Consider the following 15,608-nt stretch of genomic DNA (forward strand, 5'->3'; position numbering starts at 1 on the left):
AAATAAGAAACATCGTTTAGCTTGAATGGGTGGCATCTATATAAATATAGACATAGAAATATCATACAACTTGTTTACTGCAAGTAATTTCAGCTAAAGGACACTTTGAAGTCAGACTTCTATTTTGACTTACTCTTTGATATAACAGGAAAAGGAGAAATTTATAAAAAAAAATCATACGAAAATCGCGATGATTACTCGTTTTATTTCGTCAATTTTCCTAAATTGTGTTGCATCAATCATGTGTCCAACTGTGTGGACGTTTCTAGAAAAGCAGCGAATACCCACCCTCCCGGTGAACATTGTAAATGCACTAGTTTTTGAAGGAGTGTATGTTGGTTTTTGCTGATTTGTTGATTTGGTTAGTCCGTGTTCTTTTTTGTGTATGTCTATTTCCCCTGTCTAGGCTTTATAAAAGGGATATATTCCTTCGATTTCTGCTAAGTCTCCAAGATTACTCATGTAACACCCATTCAGCACCTGCAAACGCAGTATTCATTTCACAACTGTAATATGTTATGCAAGAACTTGCCAAAATAAAGTTATTTTTTTTTGTACTGTGCTAGACTTCTTACAAATCCCCCAAAAAATTGATGATGGTATCAAAAACTCGTAGATCTTATTGGTGTATCCATCTCTACCATATAAGAACATATTTGTTCAAAGTGTCAAAGTTCCCATCTTTCGTCTACGTCAGACATGTCATTTTATGAGCTACTCTCCGTTTTTTTAGAAAAGCAAAAGATGCCTACCGTACGAGTGCACCTGGTTCATTTTCCCAGATTTAAGTGGAGCCTAGGATTGCTTATTAACATTTGCTTTGTAAATGCATGTCGAATAAAAGAGGACCGATATTATATTAAACCAACAATCATTTTCACTTTCTGGTGTGACAAAAACAATCATAATTATATGAAATTTATTCTTTGAGCTTTTTAACACTTTTACTATTGTAAGAATGGAATGAATAATTATATTACTACAAAGTAATAGTTTGCTTTTATATCAACATAATACGATGAGAAATATACAGTAACAAGAGTGATCATGGGGTTATTACTTGTGTATAGTAGGTTGTTTTGGGGCCACCCTCATTCTGACTTGTAGTGTGAGGGTTTCCTTGTTTTTAATTGAAGGCCCATTGGTGGCCTTGAGATAATATTTTTCATTCGGTAGGGTAGATATCTTTTATTCAACATATACATTCTCGTTATATTAGGTGACATTTCAAGTTAGAAATACGAAATATGTCATGAATTGGTATTTATGGTATATACAGCCATACATCCTTTCTAGTCTATATTCTATATAGACGTCATCAGAAAGATTTTCCTGAATATTTGTGATACAGTATCAAATGGTATAAACTTCCCACCACAGACCACCCTCCATTCCGTTGAAAACTTTTATTCATTAATGTGCTGCATTAAATTTTGTGGCATGTCAAAACAGGACTTGATTCAGACTGTATGAAGCTCTTGGGTATAATTTGTAGAAAATCAAGATTTCATTCACCCCATAAATCAGGGGCGGACACAACGTCGGTCTCTAATGAATCTCCTCTCAAACAGAGGTTGATTTAGAAATGTTTTCATTACTGGGGTTTCATGCAATGTTTTGCTCCCTTTCTCCAAATATTTCCTGAAAGAGTAATCAAGGGAACCAAGGTTATAGCGGTAATCAAAATAATGTAATCCAGGGACAAAGACCAGACATGGAAAACAGACATACACAACAAAGAACATAAAGTAACTAAAATCATACATACAAAGTAACAAAAGCAAATGAGCAACTCGGACTCCACTAAAAACTGGGAGCATGGACCAGGTGCACCGGTAAGGTAATTGTCCTCTGCTTTTCTAGAAACATCAGCCGAGTTCCTCATTAAAAAGTCAAGTCCGGGGTAAGAAAACTATGACACATTGAACAATGAAAATCAGTTTTCATTGCGCAGATGGATACACTATAACGATCTACAAGTTCATGATAGCGACCATAAAACTTCTGTAGCGATGACTTCAATCTTGTAACAACATAACCCTGTTCCAGAAGCCTAACTGTAAGAGTCCTAGCGCGGCAAGCTCCGGCATAACGTATGAGTTGTGATATGACAACGTAGGGGCTGAAGGGATGTTGCCGCAGATGAAAGGAAAGTTGACAAGTCATCACGTTTGTCGTAAAATTTGTTCAGTAGTATTCCTTTACCATTGATCTCTAAGTGTAGGTCAAGTAATGAGGCTGACTTCACAGTGTCTGTAGCATCCTCAAGTTCTTTGGGGTAGATGCGATGTATCAAGTCCCCGAATCTATGATTGTTAAACGATAGTATGTTATTTATATAGCGGAAACTGAAATTAAAGATCTAGCCAAACGACATTCTTTCTTTCGGATCAGATCAGTTAGCCTCATAAGAATGTAGGAATAGGTCAGCAAATAGAAAAGCATAATTTGTTCCCGTTGGAATACCGACCGTTTGTTGAAAAATGCGTCCATCACGCTGGTCAAATATGTTGTTGATAAAAAATTCCACCACTTTGAAAACATCTTCTGAATATTTGAAAGATGATTTTGGAATTATTTTTACAAGGTATGACGAATCTCTACCACGAACTATATAATTATATCTAGGTGTACCATTTCTTTGATAAACAACAATATACTATGTTTTTGAGTCGGGATTTTAATTGGGTATGAGGAAAAGAAGTATACCGTGTCGAAAAACATAGGTTTTAATGCTGTTATATTCAGATAATAATCTTGATTTGAGGGTCTCCAAAAAATCTTTCAAATTTTTCAGGATCCGCGTTGAACTAATACCACTTTGGGAATAACAAGTGCTGTGGTAAGACTGGAGCTGGACAGCTGTGAGTATAGAAGTTGAAAGTTTTGAAAGAGGTTTGGTGGTACATTTTGCAGATCCAGCTATGTTACGTTGTTTGTATGGATTATTGTGGAGTTTAGGAATCCAATACAAAGACGGTAAATCACAATCATCGTCTTTGGTAGAGAGACCAAAAGAGGATAGCACAGATTTATGGTTGTCCACTATCTCTTCTTTTGAGAGTGTAGTGGTAGTATAGGTTTTATCACTGCTATTATTTTCAATGTCTATCTCTGTTAATAAACATTAGATGTGAAACGTTTTGCAGACAAACATAATGTTGTTTTGGGCTCTGTCTACTGGAACGACAACATAACTGACAAGCATATGTTTTTGCTACATCGGATTCATTGAATACTTATGTAGCATTGGCACTCGTTTACCTACTTTAAACTTTCATTCGTTTCAAAATTAAAAACCTTGCGGTCCTTATACGCTCTGACAGAGAATCAATGACTTCTTGTTCTCGTCTGAACCATTTCCTTTCGTAGTCCTTCATTGCATCCATAAGAACTCTAAAGTTATAGTTCTAATTTATAGAGCATGGTTCACGGTACTTGGGACCTTTGGAAAGGATATTACGTAGAGGTTCGTTTTCGATGGATTAAATTTCCCGTAACGACGTGACCGGAAGGACCATATTTGAATGGAGAGTTTTTGCAAGAACAGTCAGGTCGTTTAGCCTTGAAAGCCCCAATCTTGAATTTCTGCAATTGTCTTTAACATTTGAAAATGTTGGAGTTAGGAGTTAACCCCTGCATCCGGACCTTCCTAAGAACTTTTTCTAAGTAAATGTTTCCTCCTTTCCACTGTATTTTTATAATTCTGTTTGCAAGTTCTTCTCTTGTGTGGAACTCATTGAGGTTAAACTCAATGTATGCATTGCTACCGAATTTCAACACTGCAACTTGAGTTTTCTGTTGATCAATGTCAAGTGAGTCAATTACCTCAACTACAAATTGTAACTCCTTTTTAAAGTTAGTTACGCTTAGAATACTTGATGATTGATCCAACAAGAAGAAAACGTCTGCTACTCATTCTTTGCATGCTAAACAAAAATATGAATCTATATTCCTGCTCATATTATAGCTTATCAAAGCAACGTACACTTTGCCGTTTAGAAGTGAATTAACAATATAGACATCGATATAACTTAGTATGATATGAATAGTTTGATGTCGTACACTTGGAACTTTGCAATTGCGAAAAGTATGATTTCGTGAGCTGAACATATGATATTGTTGGTAAGTCGAAACACTAAGTCTTGAAAATTAAAATTTATTGCATGGCATTTTCCATATCAACCTATGTATCAGCTCGAGACTCCAATATTACGCCCGAGAAATAATCGAAGGCTAGTACCGGAACGATATTGAAATTATCATCTACGTGATAACCGTGTTTATGCCTTTGAATATGAATGCATAACTTTCAACAATAGTTTAAACTGTAAGTGGAAATATCGACAGAAAAAGCAATAAATTTACTCAATAACATTTGAATTTTTTTTATTGCAACAATTTTGTCGCTTATGGTAACAAATAACTTTAAATATAGTAGAGGCGTCTATAGTGATTGAAACTTAATGTCCCAGACACTTTAAAGCGTTTATATTTTTTATGTTATTACTTTAAGATTTTTTTTCAATTCCATTGCTTCAACCGTTTAAAGTTCGATATATCTTTGAGTATTATCATCACCTACCTCATACATGTCAAACTCCATTTCAATTGGTATAATCATAGGCATGTTTTTTTCAATAAACCGAACTAAACTACGATTATCATCCCACGTCTATAACTAGTTATTGCCCCGGACTATGAACTTACTTTTACATTACGTTTATTCAAAGTAGCAAACATTTGTGTATGAAGATAGTGTATGTGATAAAATTGCTTTCTGCACCTCTGAATATATAAGACACAAATCGCTTAACGTTCAATGTTTTGCCTATTTCATTTATAAAGCAAACAACGATCGTCCTTAAAGTTTGCACGGACTCAGTCTCACAGTGAGGTATATAAATTTTGAGGTATGAAAGAAAAACTGGCTCGGACGTCGCCCAGTATACAAAGGTCCAAACATGGCAGCAGATCGGACACTCTGTTGTCTTGTAAGAATGCGGTGTCCCCAGATGGGAATCACACTCATATCTGGTATGGAAAGTGCCCCGACCAATTCAACTAAAATTACCCAATCATACGTTTAGTCTGCAGAGCATATATTCCAGTACAAAAATTCTGACTATTTCAAAATTATCAAACCATGTTCCATCACTTTAAACGATATATTTGACTACAACGATGACGAACCGCATTGTACCATATCAAAATGTGGAATTAAAAATTGCAAAACATGCAACATTCTTATAAATGACTCTTACTTCTCCAGTTCCCTTACAAACAAAACCATCCATACAAGAACTAACGATGACTTAAGTTGCAATCAACAAACTTAATATATGGATTAGAATGCAATTTATGTGGTTTAGTACATGTCGGAGAAACGCAAGAACGATTAAACAAAAGAATGTGTGGTCATCGTTCGGGAATTAACACCACCAAATTCCCGACAGTTTATCAACACTTTAATTAACAATCATTCAATCCTCTCTATGAAGCTTCGTATTTTAGAAAAAAAAAATTACCATCCTACAAACAGTCCCGTTCTAAGTAAAAACTATCGTAGGGAAAGAGAGGAGTACTGGATATGCAAATTAGGTACTGCAATACCTTACGGATTCAATGACAACATCAAAAGTATAGGAAACCTTTCAAGCCAATATAAAAATCGCAAAAATGTGATGAATTTATTTGACAAAAATCCGAGACGGGAAAGGAGTCATGGCCATCGCCACTATACGTCACCTAAGTTACATGATGTCTCCATAGATGGTCTCCTTCCTTTCATACAAAAACCTCTTGGACTTCATCATATTAGAATGAAACTTTATTCTATATCTCTCACTCTACTACACTCTCATTACAAAACAAGTTTTGACACTCCTGTTTCTGACCCCACCTCATCATTATGCAGATTTGTTGTCATCATTTTGGATATTGATTTCTACAGACTCTTTAAATCAGTTTGTGTGAAAGGTCAAGAAGAAGAAAAACAATCATTTCTTCCACTACCGTTTGTCAACAAAGGTATAGATGCAATTAATTTGGCTAACATCTTCCAACACAAAAACGTCACCAACAAATTCCCCCATATTTCAAAGACAAATCCATACCACTTATTTCATATTACTATACTTCTCCTATTGCATCTAAAATTTTCAACTATAAAAGGCTATTGCAGAAATTCGAGATTGAAGACTCTCCATTCAAATATGGCTCTTCTGGTCACGTCGTTACTGGAAATTTAACCATAATCGAAAACGAATCTCAATGTAATATCCTTTTTAAAGGTCCCAAGTAGCGTGAACCACGCTCCATAAATTGGAATTATAACTTTAACGTTCTTATGGATGCCGTCGAGGACTATGCAAGAAAATGAATAAAACGAGAACAAGAAGATATTGATTCTCTGTCACAGTGGTTAAAGGCCGTGAGATCTTTCATTTTGAAACGAATGAAAGTTTTTAGTAGGTCAGTGAGTGCCAAAGCTACAATAGTTTTCAAAGACACCGATATAGCAAAAACATTGTCTACTATACATGACAAATTCGTTGTCGTACCAGCAGATAAAGCCAAAAACAACAAGTTTTACATCAGATGTTTACTATCAGAGGTAAACGTAGAAAATGAAAGCAGTGATAAGACCTATATTTCTACCACACTCTCCAAAGAAGAGATTGTGGAGACCATAAATCTGTGCTATCCTCTTTTGGTCTCTCTACCAAGGACGATGATTGTGATTTACGGTCTATGTACTGGATTCCTAAACTCCACAAGAATCCATACATACTCAGTTAAAATCCCTTAAAAACATTATACATCGTTGTTTTTCCAAAAAGATGGTACACCTAGATGCAAGTATATAGTTCTTGGTAGAGATTCCTCATATTTTGTAAGAAATAATTCCAAATCATCTTCCAAATATACAGAGGAAGATGTTTTCAAAATGCTGAAATTTTTAATCAACATCATATTTGTCCAGTGTGGTGGACGTGTTCTTCAACAAACGGTCGGCATTCCAATGGAAACAAATTGTGATCCTTTACTTGCTGACCTATTCCTTCACTCTAATGAGACTGACTTTATAGCCGATTTGATCCCAGAGAAAGAATATCGTTTGGCTAGATCCTTTAATCTCAGCTTCCGCTATATCGATGATGTATTATCTTTCAAACAATCCTAATTTCGGGGATTTGATACATCGCATCTACCCCATAGAACTTGAGATAAAGGATACTACAGACACTGTGAAGTCAGCCTCTTATCTTATCCTAAACTTAGAAATCGAAAAGGAAAACTATTGACCAAACTTTACGACAAACGTGATGACTTTTCATTCAGAATCGTCAACTTTCCTTTCATCTGTGGCAACATCCCTTCAGCACCTGCCTATGGAGTGTTCATTTCACAACTCATACGTTATGCCAGAGTTTGCCGAAACTACGCAGACTTTTTGTATCGCGCTAGAACTCTAACAAATAGGCTTCTGGAACAGGGTTATGTTGCTACAAGATTGAAGTCATCACTACAGAAGTTCTATGGTCGTCATCATGAACTAGGATCGTTATAGTGTATTCATCTACACCATGAAAACTGATTTATTCAACGGGTCATAGTTTTCCTTTCGTCGTTTGTCTACCCCGGACTTGACTTTTTTATGCGCAACTCGGCAGGTGTTTCTAGAAAAACAGAGGACGCTTACCCTAATGGTGCACCTGGTCCATGCTCCTAGTTTTTAGTGGAGCCCGAATTGGTCTTTTGCTTTAGTTACTTTGTATGTATGATTTTAGTTACTGTATGTTCTTTGTTGTGTATGTCCGTTTTTCATGTCGGGTTTTTGTCCCTGGATTACATTCTTTTGATTACCGATAAAATCTTGGTTCCCTTGATTACTCTTTCACAAATACAGTTATTCGTCCCTTAATTGTAACCCTATGTAGTACATTTGTATTGCATTTTCTATTTAGTACTTGATGTAACTGCTCCAAACACTCTGGCATATTGAGGTACTCCATGAACGAGAACTGGATTTAATGAATGAGATTTATTGCTGTGTTTATTTGTTGTTTCATTTCAATTTCTGCCTTATATTAAGGAGAAATGTAACTGTCATCAGTCATCTGTGGTCATTAATGTTTCTTCGTGTCGTTATGTGACTTTTTTGTTTATTTAAAGGAGTCCATCGTTCTGTAACTGAGAATTAAATTTCTTTTGTTGTCGTAATTTAGCATTTCCTTAAAGATGTGTTTACACTTATTGAAGACATTTTGGTGTTCTTTATGCATCTACTATCTGTATAAAAGTTGCATTTTTTGCGTATTACCTTATCTATTCCTTTTCTATATAACACTCAGGGGACAGTGACGTATTGTTTTCGTACCCCGGTTGTTATTTTTTTATTCACTTTGCGCCTTCGAAACTACTTTCTTCACAAAATTATATCATAATGATGAATACACGACTGCGCATGAGCCGTCTTTTTCTGTACATATGGGCAGCATCTGACATGAGGATTCAAGAAGTAAGCAAAAACTATGAATTATGCTGAGAAGTAATCAAGGGAACCAAGATTCTAACGGGAATCATAAGAATATAATCCAAAGGGGACAAAGACTAGATATGAAAAACAGACAATCACAATAAAGAACATAAAGTAATTAAAATCATACATACAAAATAACAAAAGTAAATGAGCAACTCAGACTCCACTAAAAACTCAGAGCATAGACCAGGTGGATCGGTAGATTAAGCGTCCTCTGTTTTTCTAGAAACACCCACCGAGTTGCTCATAAAAGGCCAAGTCCGGGGCAGACGATAGAGGAAAGGAAAACTATGACCCGTTGAAAAAAAAAGTTATCATGGTGCAGATTGATACACCGTAACGATGCACTAGTACATGATGACGACTATACAACTTCTTTAGTGATGACATCAATCTTGTAGCAACATAACCCTCTTCCAGAAGCCTACATGTAAGATGTCTGGCGCGATACATAAAGTATGTCTAGTACATCAGGCACGTTTGTCGTAAAGTTTGGTCAATATTTTTCCTTTACCATCGGTATCTAAGTTTAGGTCAAAATATGAGGTTGATTTTACAGTGTAGTATCCTTTATCTAAAGTTCTTTTGGGTAGATGTTTAAGAAGCACTTCTCAAAATACGTTTTGCATGCATTTTATTAGAATAATAAAAACAAAGTCAAAGAACCAGACATTGATGATGTTCTTTGTCGTCTTTTGTTCGTATGGAACTCCGAGCTGTATCAAGGTTTCATTCTTGAAGAATCTACAATAATGAAATAATTATAAACATACTTAATTCTTGTAAGGTGTGTGTTTATTTTCCTTGTCTAGTCATTTGACTTGGATTATGTTCTATTAATTACCGTTTGAATCGTGGCTCTCTTGATTTACTTTTGTACAATTTTGGAAAAAAATACGGTGTGAATGTATTTTCAAACTTATATTAAAAGCTCTTTACTGTTCATCAATTCATTTGTTTTCTAAAACCATTTTCGGTGCATCATATTATTTCAAAGCACATGTTTGAACCATTAAGGTTCCATACTGATTAGTAACGCATATATTTTTTTCTAACAAAACACGAGAAGTAAGCAACATCAATAAAATATATCGTAATTATAATCGTCATAAACATTAAGATTTTGAAATAAATCAAAGAGAGGATGAGAAAATGAGAAAAAAAGTCGATAATTACAGATTTAACAAAGAAACAGATTAATAAAAAGAAACAAGTGGAGCATCTAACAAAAATATAACAGTAACATAGATTTACAAACCTGAAACTGAAATAAACATGGAATGAATGGTTTCGTAAAAAATGTCAAACTTACAAACGATAGTACTCTGAGTACAAAGCTTGGTCAGTAACATCCGTCTGATATTCAATAAACCATGCACATCATGTAACGTGTAGACGTTGTCTTTATTCCCTGCAATCCTTTCAAGCTCTATTCTATTGATTTCTGGACCAACTCCTTCGTAAACAAAACATGGAAAACTATCAGTTTTATATGGATTATGTAACATTACTGGACACACTGTTAGTTAGCTCTCAAGACCTTTGAACTTTTAATGGAGTTAAATCCAAAGTATACTTTAACTTGAGTCAGTCGAAAAGTGGGAATAATCGTATTGAATTAAATTTTGAATACTTTTCACCTATATTATTCATTTAATTTATATTTATTCTTTGTAAAAGTTTTAAATATTTTCTTTATTCTTAACGTGAAAAGGAATTATGGAAATTTAGTAAGGCTATGAACACGAAGACCACGAAGGTACATTTGCCCTACAATTTCAATAATAGGTATTAAATAAAAAAAAAACTCTTATATAAGTCAAGTATTATTGCTGAAAACAATAGTTGTATAAAAATCTATTCCATATTCAGATGCACGTAAACTTATAAATTTATATAATCAGCTATGGCTCGTGAGAAGCTATATTAAATAGTACTCCAGCTAAGAATTATGCAAAATTTGATTCATGGTTTGGAAAGCCTAAATATTTTTTTTTTATTTTTTATATTTTCTGTAACATATCATAGTAAACCGAGAGTAACAGGTTTTCATGTAACCCTTGTTTATATGAGATAAAATTATATAGAATGCACTTTAGAAGTCAAAACTAAGGATATAACTCTGTAAATGACATTAAAATACAATAGAAACGGATGGATTTTCAATGTCGGTTATCTCCTAAAAGCAGACATGTCTGAATAAATAATCATACATTGCATCATATAGACTTATAAAGTAACTAAATAACAAAATTAAAAATTATGTACCCTTTTTTCAGGTATATCACATTTTACAGAATCTGCACGATTCTTTAATGATAAAGTGAAAGTATTGTGTCTTTTAAAATATTCCTATGTGTTTAATGGAGTTTTAAAAATAAGGGTGTTTAGATTTGACCTCAATTTTCGAGATAATCTTAAATTTTAATGAATTCTATGACAACAATCGTATCAAGTTGTTAGTACATATATAAGTTCTGATTTAGTCTTTAAATTCCTTAAGGCAATCTAGGATAATTTCAACAAAACAAAACTGAAAGACAAATATTGTAAATTGAATTCTGATGAATAAAGGAAACGCCACCAAGAAACCATCTGGAAGGCATTAAATACATAACGTAAACACATTCTTATTAACTAACCGAACAAAATTTTCGTACCTATTGCAAACACAATGTAGTTCTGGGCATGGAAATGTTTTAGTTCCACATTAAGAAGACTCCTATCTGATGCTTGTCCGTCAGTTATAATGACGACAATCTGTGGGACTCCATCAGATGCCCTTGATCCGTGACATTGATTTAACCCCTGCAACCTGACCATTCTAAGGGCTTTGTCTATGTAAGTTTCTCCTCCCTCCCATTTAATTTTGTGGACCCTGTCTATAAGTTCTTCCTTCGTTTGGTACTCATCAAGAGAAATCTCCATATGGGCATTGGTGCTGTATTTTATCACTCCAATTTTAGTTTTCTGTTCCCCAATGTCAAGGTCATCAATTACATTGGTAACAAATTCCAACTCCTTTCCAAAATGTTTGGTGCTTTTACTATTTATACTGGTTGATTGATCTAACACGAAGAATATATCTGCTACTGTTTTTTACATTCTAAAACGAAACTAAAACTATGAGCTTGTATCCTGTTCACAACAAATCTATGTACTATAACCTTCCACTTAAACATATTCTCATTTTCCAAATATCGGCAAAAACAAAATGATGGAGCGTCAGCAATGCACCCCAAAAACATGACCTATCCGTGAACACGTGAAAAAGACACTAAATTCACAACGTATAGCAAACCGAATAAAACAAGATTATATATACACCCCTAAGATCGGGGAAAAAGACGTTTCACAAAAAATAAAGCACTAGCAATATTAACTCCAATAAAAACCCAGTAGTAACATTAGGTGCAACGGAAGGGTAAGCATATCCTACTTTGCTAGCGTCAACCGCCATATTGCAAGTGAATCATGTAATATTCTAGCAGCAATAATGCAGTTCAGCGACACGTGTCAAACATTATTGACATAAGGGCGAATTCAGTTGTTTCCAAATATATGTATCTTATTGACGTTTTCTTTGGCTTAACTGTATTAAATCATAGAGTTAGGCTTCTGAAACAGGGTTATATTGCTACAAGATTAAGTAATTACTACAAAATTCTTACGATCGTCATCATGAACTCGCAGATCGTTACGGTGTATTTATCTGCACTATGAAAACTGTTTGCCCAATATGTCATAGTTTTCCTTTTCTCTGTTGACTATGCTCAACATGACTTTTTATGAACTTCTCGGCGGGTATTTCTAGAAAAGCAGTGGACGCTTACCCTACCGGTACACCTGGTACATGCTCCGAGTTTATGGGGAACCCGAGTTGATCATTTACTTTTGTTCCTTTGTATGTATCATTTTAGTTACTCTATGTTCTTTGTTGTGTATGTCTGTTTTCCAAGTCTGGTCTTAGTCCCTGGATTACAATCTTTTGATTTCCGCTAGAAATTTGGTTCTCTTTATCATTCTTACAAAAAGATACTCTAACTGGAGTAAGTCATAAAATTACAAGAAGAAGAATCAAACCCATAAATCTTGATAACAAGGCTTTCTGTATATCTGTATATAAAAAATAATAAGTTAATATTTTTGACAAATTATTTTTACTAATGAAGCTTTCATAAGTTTCATTGTCAGTGAAATTTTATATTGTGCTTCACAACCAACATAACTTTCTTGTATTTATAAAAAAAAATATCGAACATTTCCTTACACTTTTCTCGGTACTCAGTAATGGTCGTTAAGTATATCGGCTTCTATTCTATGCAAATAAACTACTTCTTATGACTTACGTGAATTGCAATCATCCCCTTGCCACACTACAAACAAGACATATAGACGTTTTATCAAAGCGATACTGGTAATAAATATTAACATAGAATTAACATATTGTTTATGTGACACTTTGTACATTGATATTGTTTAATGTAATAAATTCAAATTTATATCATAGTACAAAAATATGAAACACTGGCAAAGTTTTGAACTACTTACGTGGAGTTGTCACAGGGAGGTTTGGAGTAAACGGCCTTGGCACTGGAAATTATAAGACCAAAATAAATGAAAATTCATAAATATTCATTAACGGTGACTGTCTTAGGTTGAGAATCATAATTTGAATTAATCTCCATAAATTTTTAAAGAATAGAAAATATGATAACAAAAGATGCCAACAACCATGTACGTCGGCAATTTTATATTTCAGTAATTTATATTACTGATCTAAATACAGAAAGGTTTGTTGTCATCTAAAAATACAGCATATGTAGACCAAAAAAGCATTGTCTGGGTTTGTCTACACCATGAATCACCTTACCACAGGCAGTGTCTGAATTTAATATGGACTGGTACTTAAAAGATTTGTAAGATATGATATGAAAGGACTCATTAGCTCTTAAATTTGTGTGTTACTCCTCTTTTTAAAGACAAAGTCGGCCAACTTTTCATTGTTTAAAAAGCAAATGTAATACACATATCACGTCATGTGCTTCATTTGTTTATATCCTCATTTAACAGTTAAAACAACTTTATTGCAGATTCCACATTCCGATAGAAACTCCGTTCCCTTGTTTACTCTATCAAATAAAGTGTTGTTCACAATATTTGCCTTTAATATACTTAATATTATAGGAAGGCCTTTGTCAGTTTCACACTTTTTTAATCCGTTTTGCAAGAGTAATTAAGGGAACCAAGATTTTAGCCAAAAACGTTCAATGTTTTAACTCATTCATTTGTGTACATCTTAAACCATATGCTCATTGCATTCAGTAGCATAAATTATCTCAAAAATGTATACGAAATACATGCCTTCTTTGCAATATGATTATGCAATTAAAAATATGTGTTGTTATGAATAGATAAGCTGATTTTCATTTCGAATTGTTTATCTTCCTTAGGCTATGATATACATTTACCTATTTGATAACCAACAATTAAACTTATATTTTTATAATATAAAAAGAAACAAGTAAAACGATTACCTTTACAAACTCTGTTATACAGCAATTGTTTAATTTCATCACTGTCCAACTTTTTAAAGTTGTCTACAAGAACGGTAAATGTAGAATCCGGATCACTGGAAATTCCATTCAATTCAGCGATATCGATTTGATTCCCGATCCCTATGGCAAATATGAAGGCTGGTCTCGATTTGATTTTTTCTGCTTCAATTTGAGTTTGCATTTTACCTTCTTCTCGCGAAAAATTATCAACGCTTGCGGGATTTGTACCACCATCTGTGAGGACGACAACAACATCTACCACACCTGATCTCTCTCCATTTCCAGGGGCATATACATTTCTGTAAACCTTTTCAAGGGCGACATAAGTTCTTGTAGCTCCGAGTAGCTTGTCATTAATATTACTTATCTCGCGGAGAATATCATTTTTAGACTTTAAAGGACTAAAACCGAATTGTATGCTTGCATTTGCTGAAAATGTGACTACGGCTACCCTTGTTGAGTCAGGGCCTACATCTAAATGTTCAACAACATCTCTCATGAATTTTTTCTGCTTTATGTAGCCATCAGTGCCTACAGTTGTCGATAGATCCATAACAAACGCAAGGTCAATCAAACAATTTGCTTTGCTTATCGGTGACGGTGGGCCTGGGTTTCCTGGTGGCCCCATCGGCAGTCCATCTGTAACTTGTAAAACAAGAACAGTGTTAATAATAATAATAATAATAATAATAATAATAATAATAATAATAATACTTAATGATGTAAACAAAAATGAATTTTGTAACGATATCAAGTTCTAAATAAACTAACCAATTATAATTTATAAGAAGTCTACTACTTTTGTGTGTGCTAGGTGGCACATTATTATTCAATTTTTTGTCTTTTTTGCCTAAAATATATTCAATACATCTAGAAAACAAAAATAAAGCTTTTGAATTTATCCTGAAGCGTCTGTTATTATTAATATCAAGATATTAATTTTACATTATTTTAAAATTACTGGGGAAAAATTCACGACATTTTTCGATAATGCCTTTCAACCTATAAATATCTTAAAAAGGCAAATTTTATAAACACTTCGATGGTTATTTCTGGAGGTTATCAGGTGTAAATACTAGGTTAATGCAATAAAATGTCTTTGATTTCATCCTTCATGGGTGCACCTTATACACATTGGCCAAATTCTGACACGGAGAAGTACTTAAATATATGACAAGTACACATCAAGATAATATAAAGAGATAAAATCATTAGAAATAAAGTACAATTTTATTTTTTAATTGCAATATTGTTCTGTTAGTGCTGTATTGACAAGAAATCGTCAAGTTTGTCATAGATCGTCGTAATATTTAGTTGTGGCTGGTAGTCAAATATCTAAAACTTTGGGTTGTTTAATTCCTGGTTTTGCAATTTTTTGTAGTAGAAAGCAACGTACATAACAAACATATTATAGGGAGTAACTCACAGTTCTTATTGATTGTACTAAATTAAAGTTTTGGTTGTTTTAATTACTTTTCTTTGGTAGTAGTTTGTCGGTAACTATC

At 33.9% G+C, this 15,608-nt stretch overlaps 2 protein-coding genes across 2 annotated transcripts in view; both read right to left on the reverse strand.

The window, feature by feature from the left end:
- Positions 1-9,162: 9,162 nt before the first annotated feature.
- LOC148608560 (von Willebrand factor A domain-containing protein 2-like) lies at positions 9,163-11,675 on the reverse strand. The gene is made up of 3 exons (XM_088545715.1): positions 11,206-11,675; positions 9,858-10,001; positions 9,163-9,289 (listed from the first exon to the last, which is right to left on the reverse strand). Exons 1-3 carry the CDS (start codon positions 11,471-11,473, stop codon positions 9,267-9,269), a joined length of 435 nt encoding a protein of 144 aa, XP_088401841.1. The 5' UTR covers positions 11,474-11,675; the 3' UTR covers positions 9,163-9,266.
- Positions 11,676-12,775: 1,100 nt separating this feature from the next.
- LOC148608561 (collagen alpha-3(VI) chain-like) overlaps positions 12,776-15,608 on the reverse strand; it is a 59,107-nt gene continuing 56,274 nt past the window's right edge. Inside the window, exons 18-20 of the mRNA XM_088543600.1 lie at positions 14,083-14,748; positions 13,097-13,138; positions 12,776-12,921 (exon numbers count right to left, since the gene is read on the reverse strand). Of these exons, the coding sequence (XP_088399726.1) occupies positions 12,884-12,921; positions 13,097-13,138; positions 14,083-14,748 (746 nt within the window). The 3' untranslated portion in view covers positions 12,776-12,883. The remainder of the gene's footprint in view (positions 12,922-13,096; positions 13,139-14,082; positions 14,749-15,608) is intronic.

The sequence above is a fragment of the Perna viridis genome, chromosome 9 (assembly GCF_037379345.1).
Source record: "Perna viridis isolate PV_CMFRI_1.1 ecotype Kerala chromosome 9, ASM3737934v1, whole genome shotgun sequence".
In the NCBI taxonomy this organism is placed as follows: domain Eukaryota; kingdom Metazoa; phylum Mollusca; class Bivalvia; order Mytilida; family Mytilidae; genus Perna; species Perna viridis.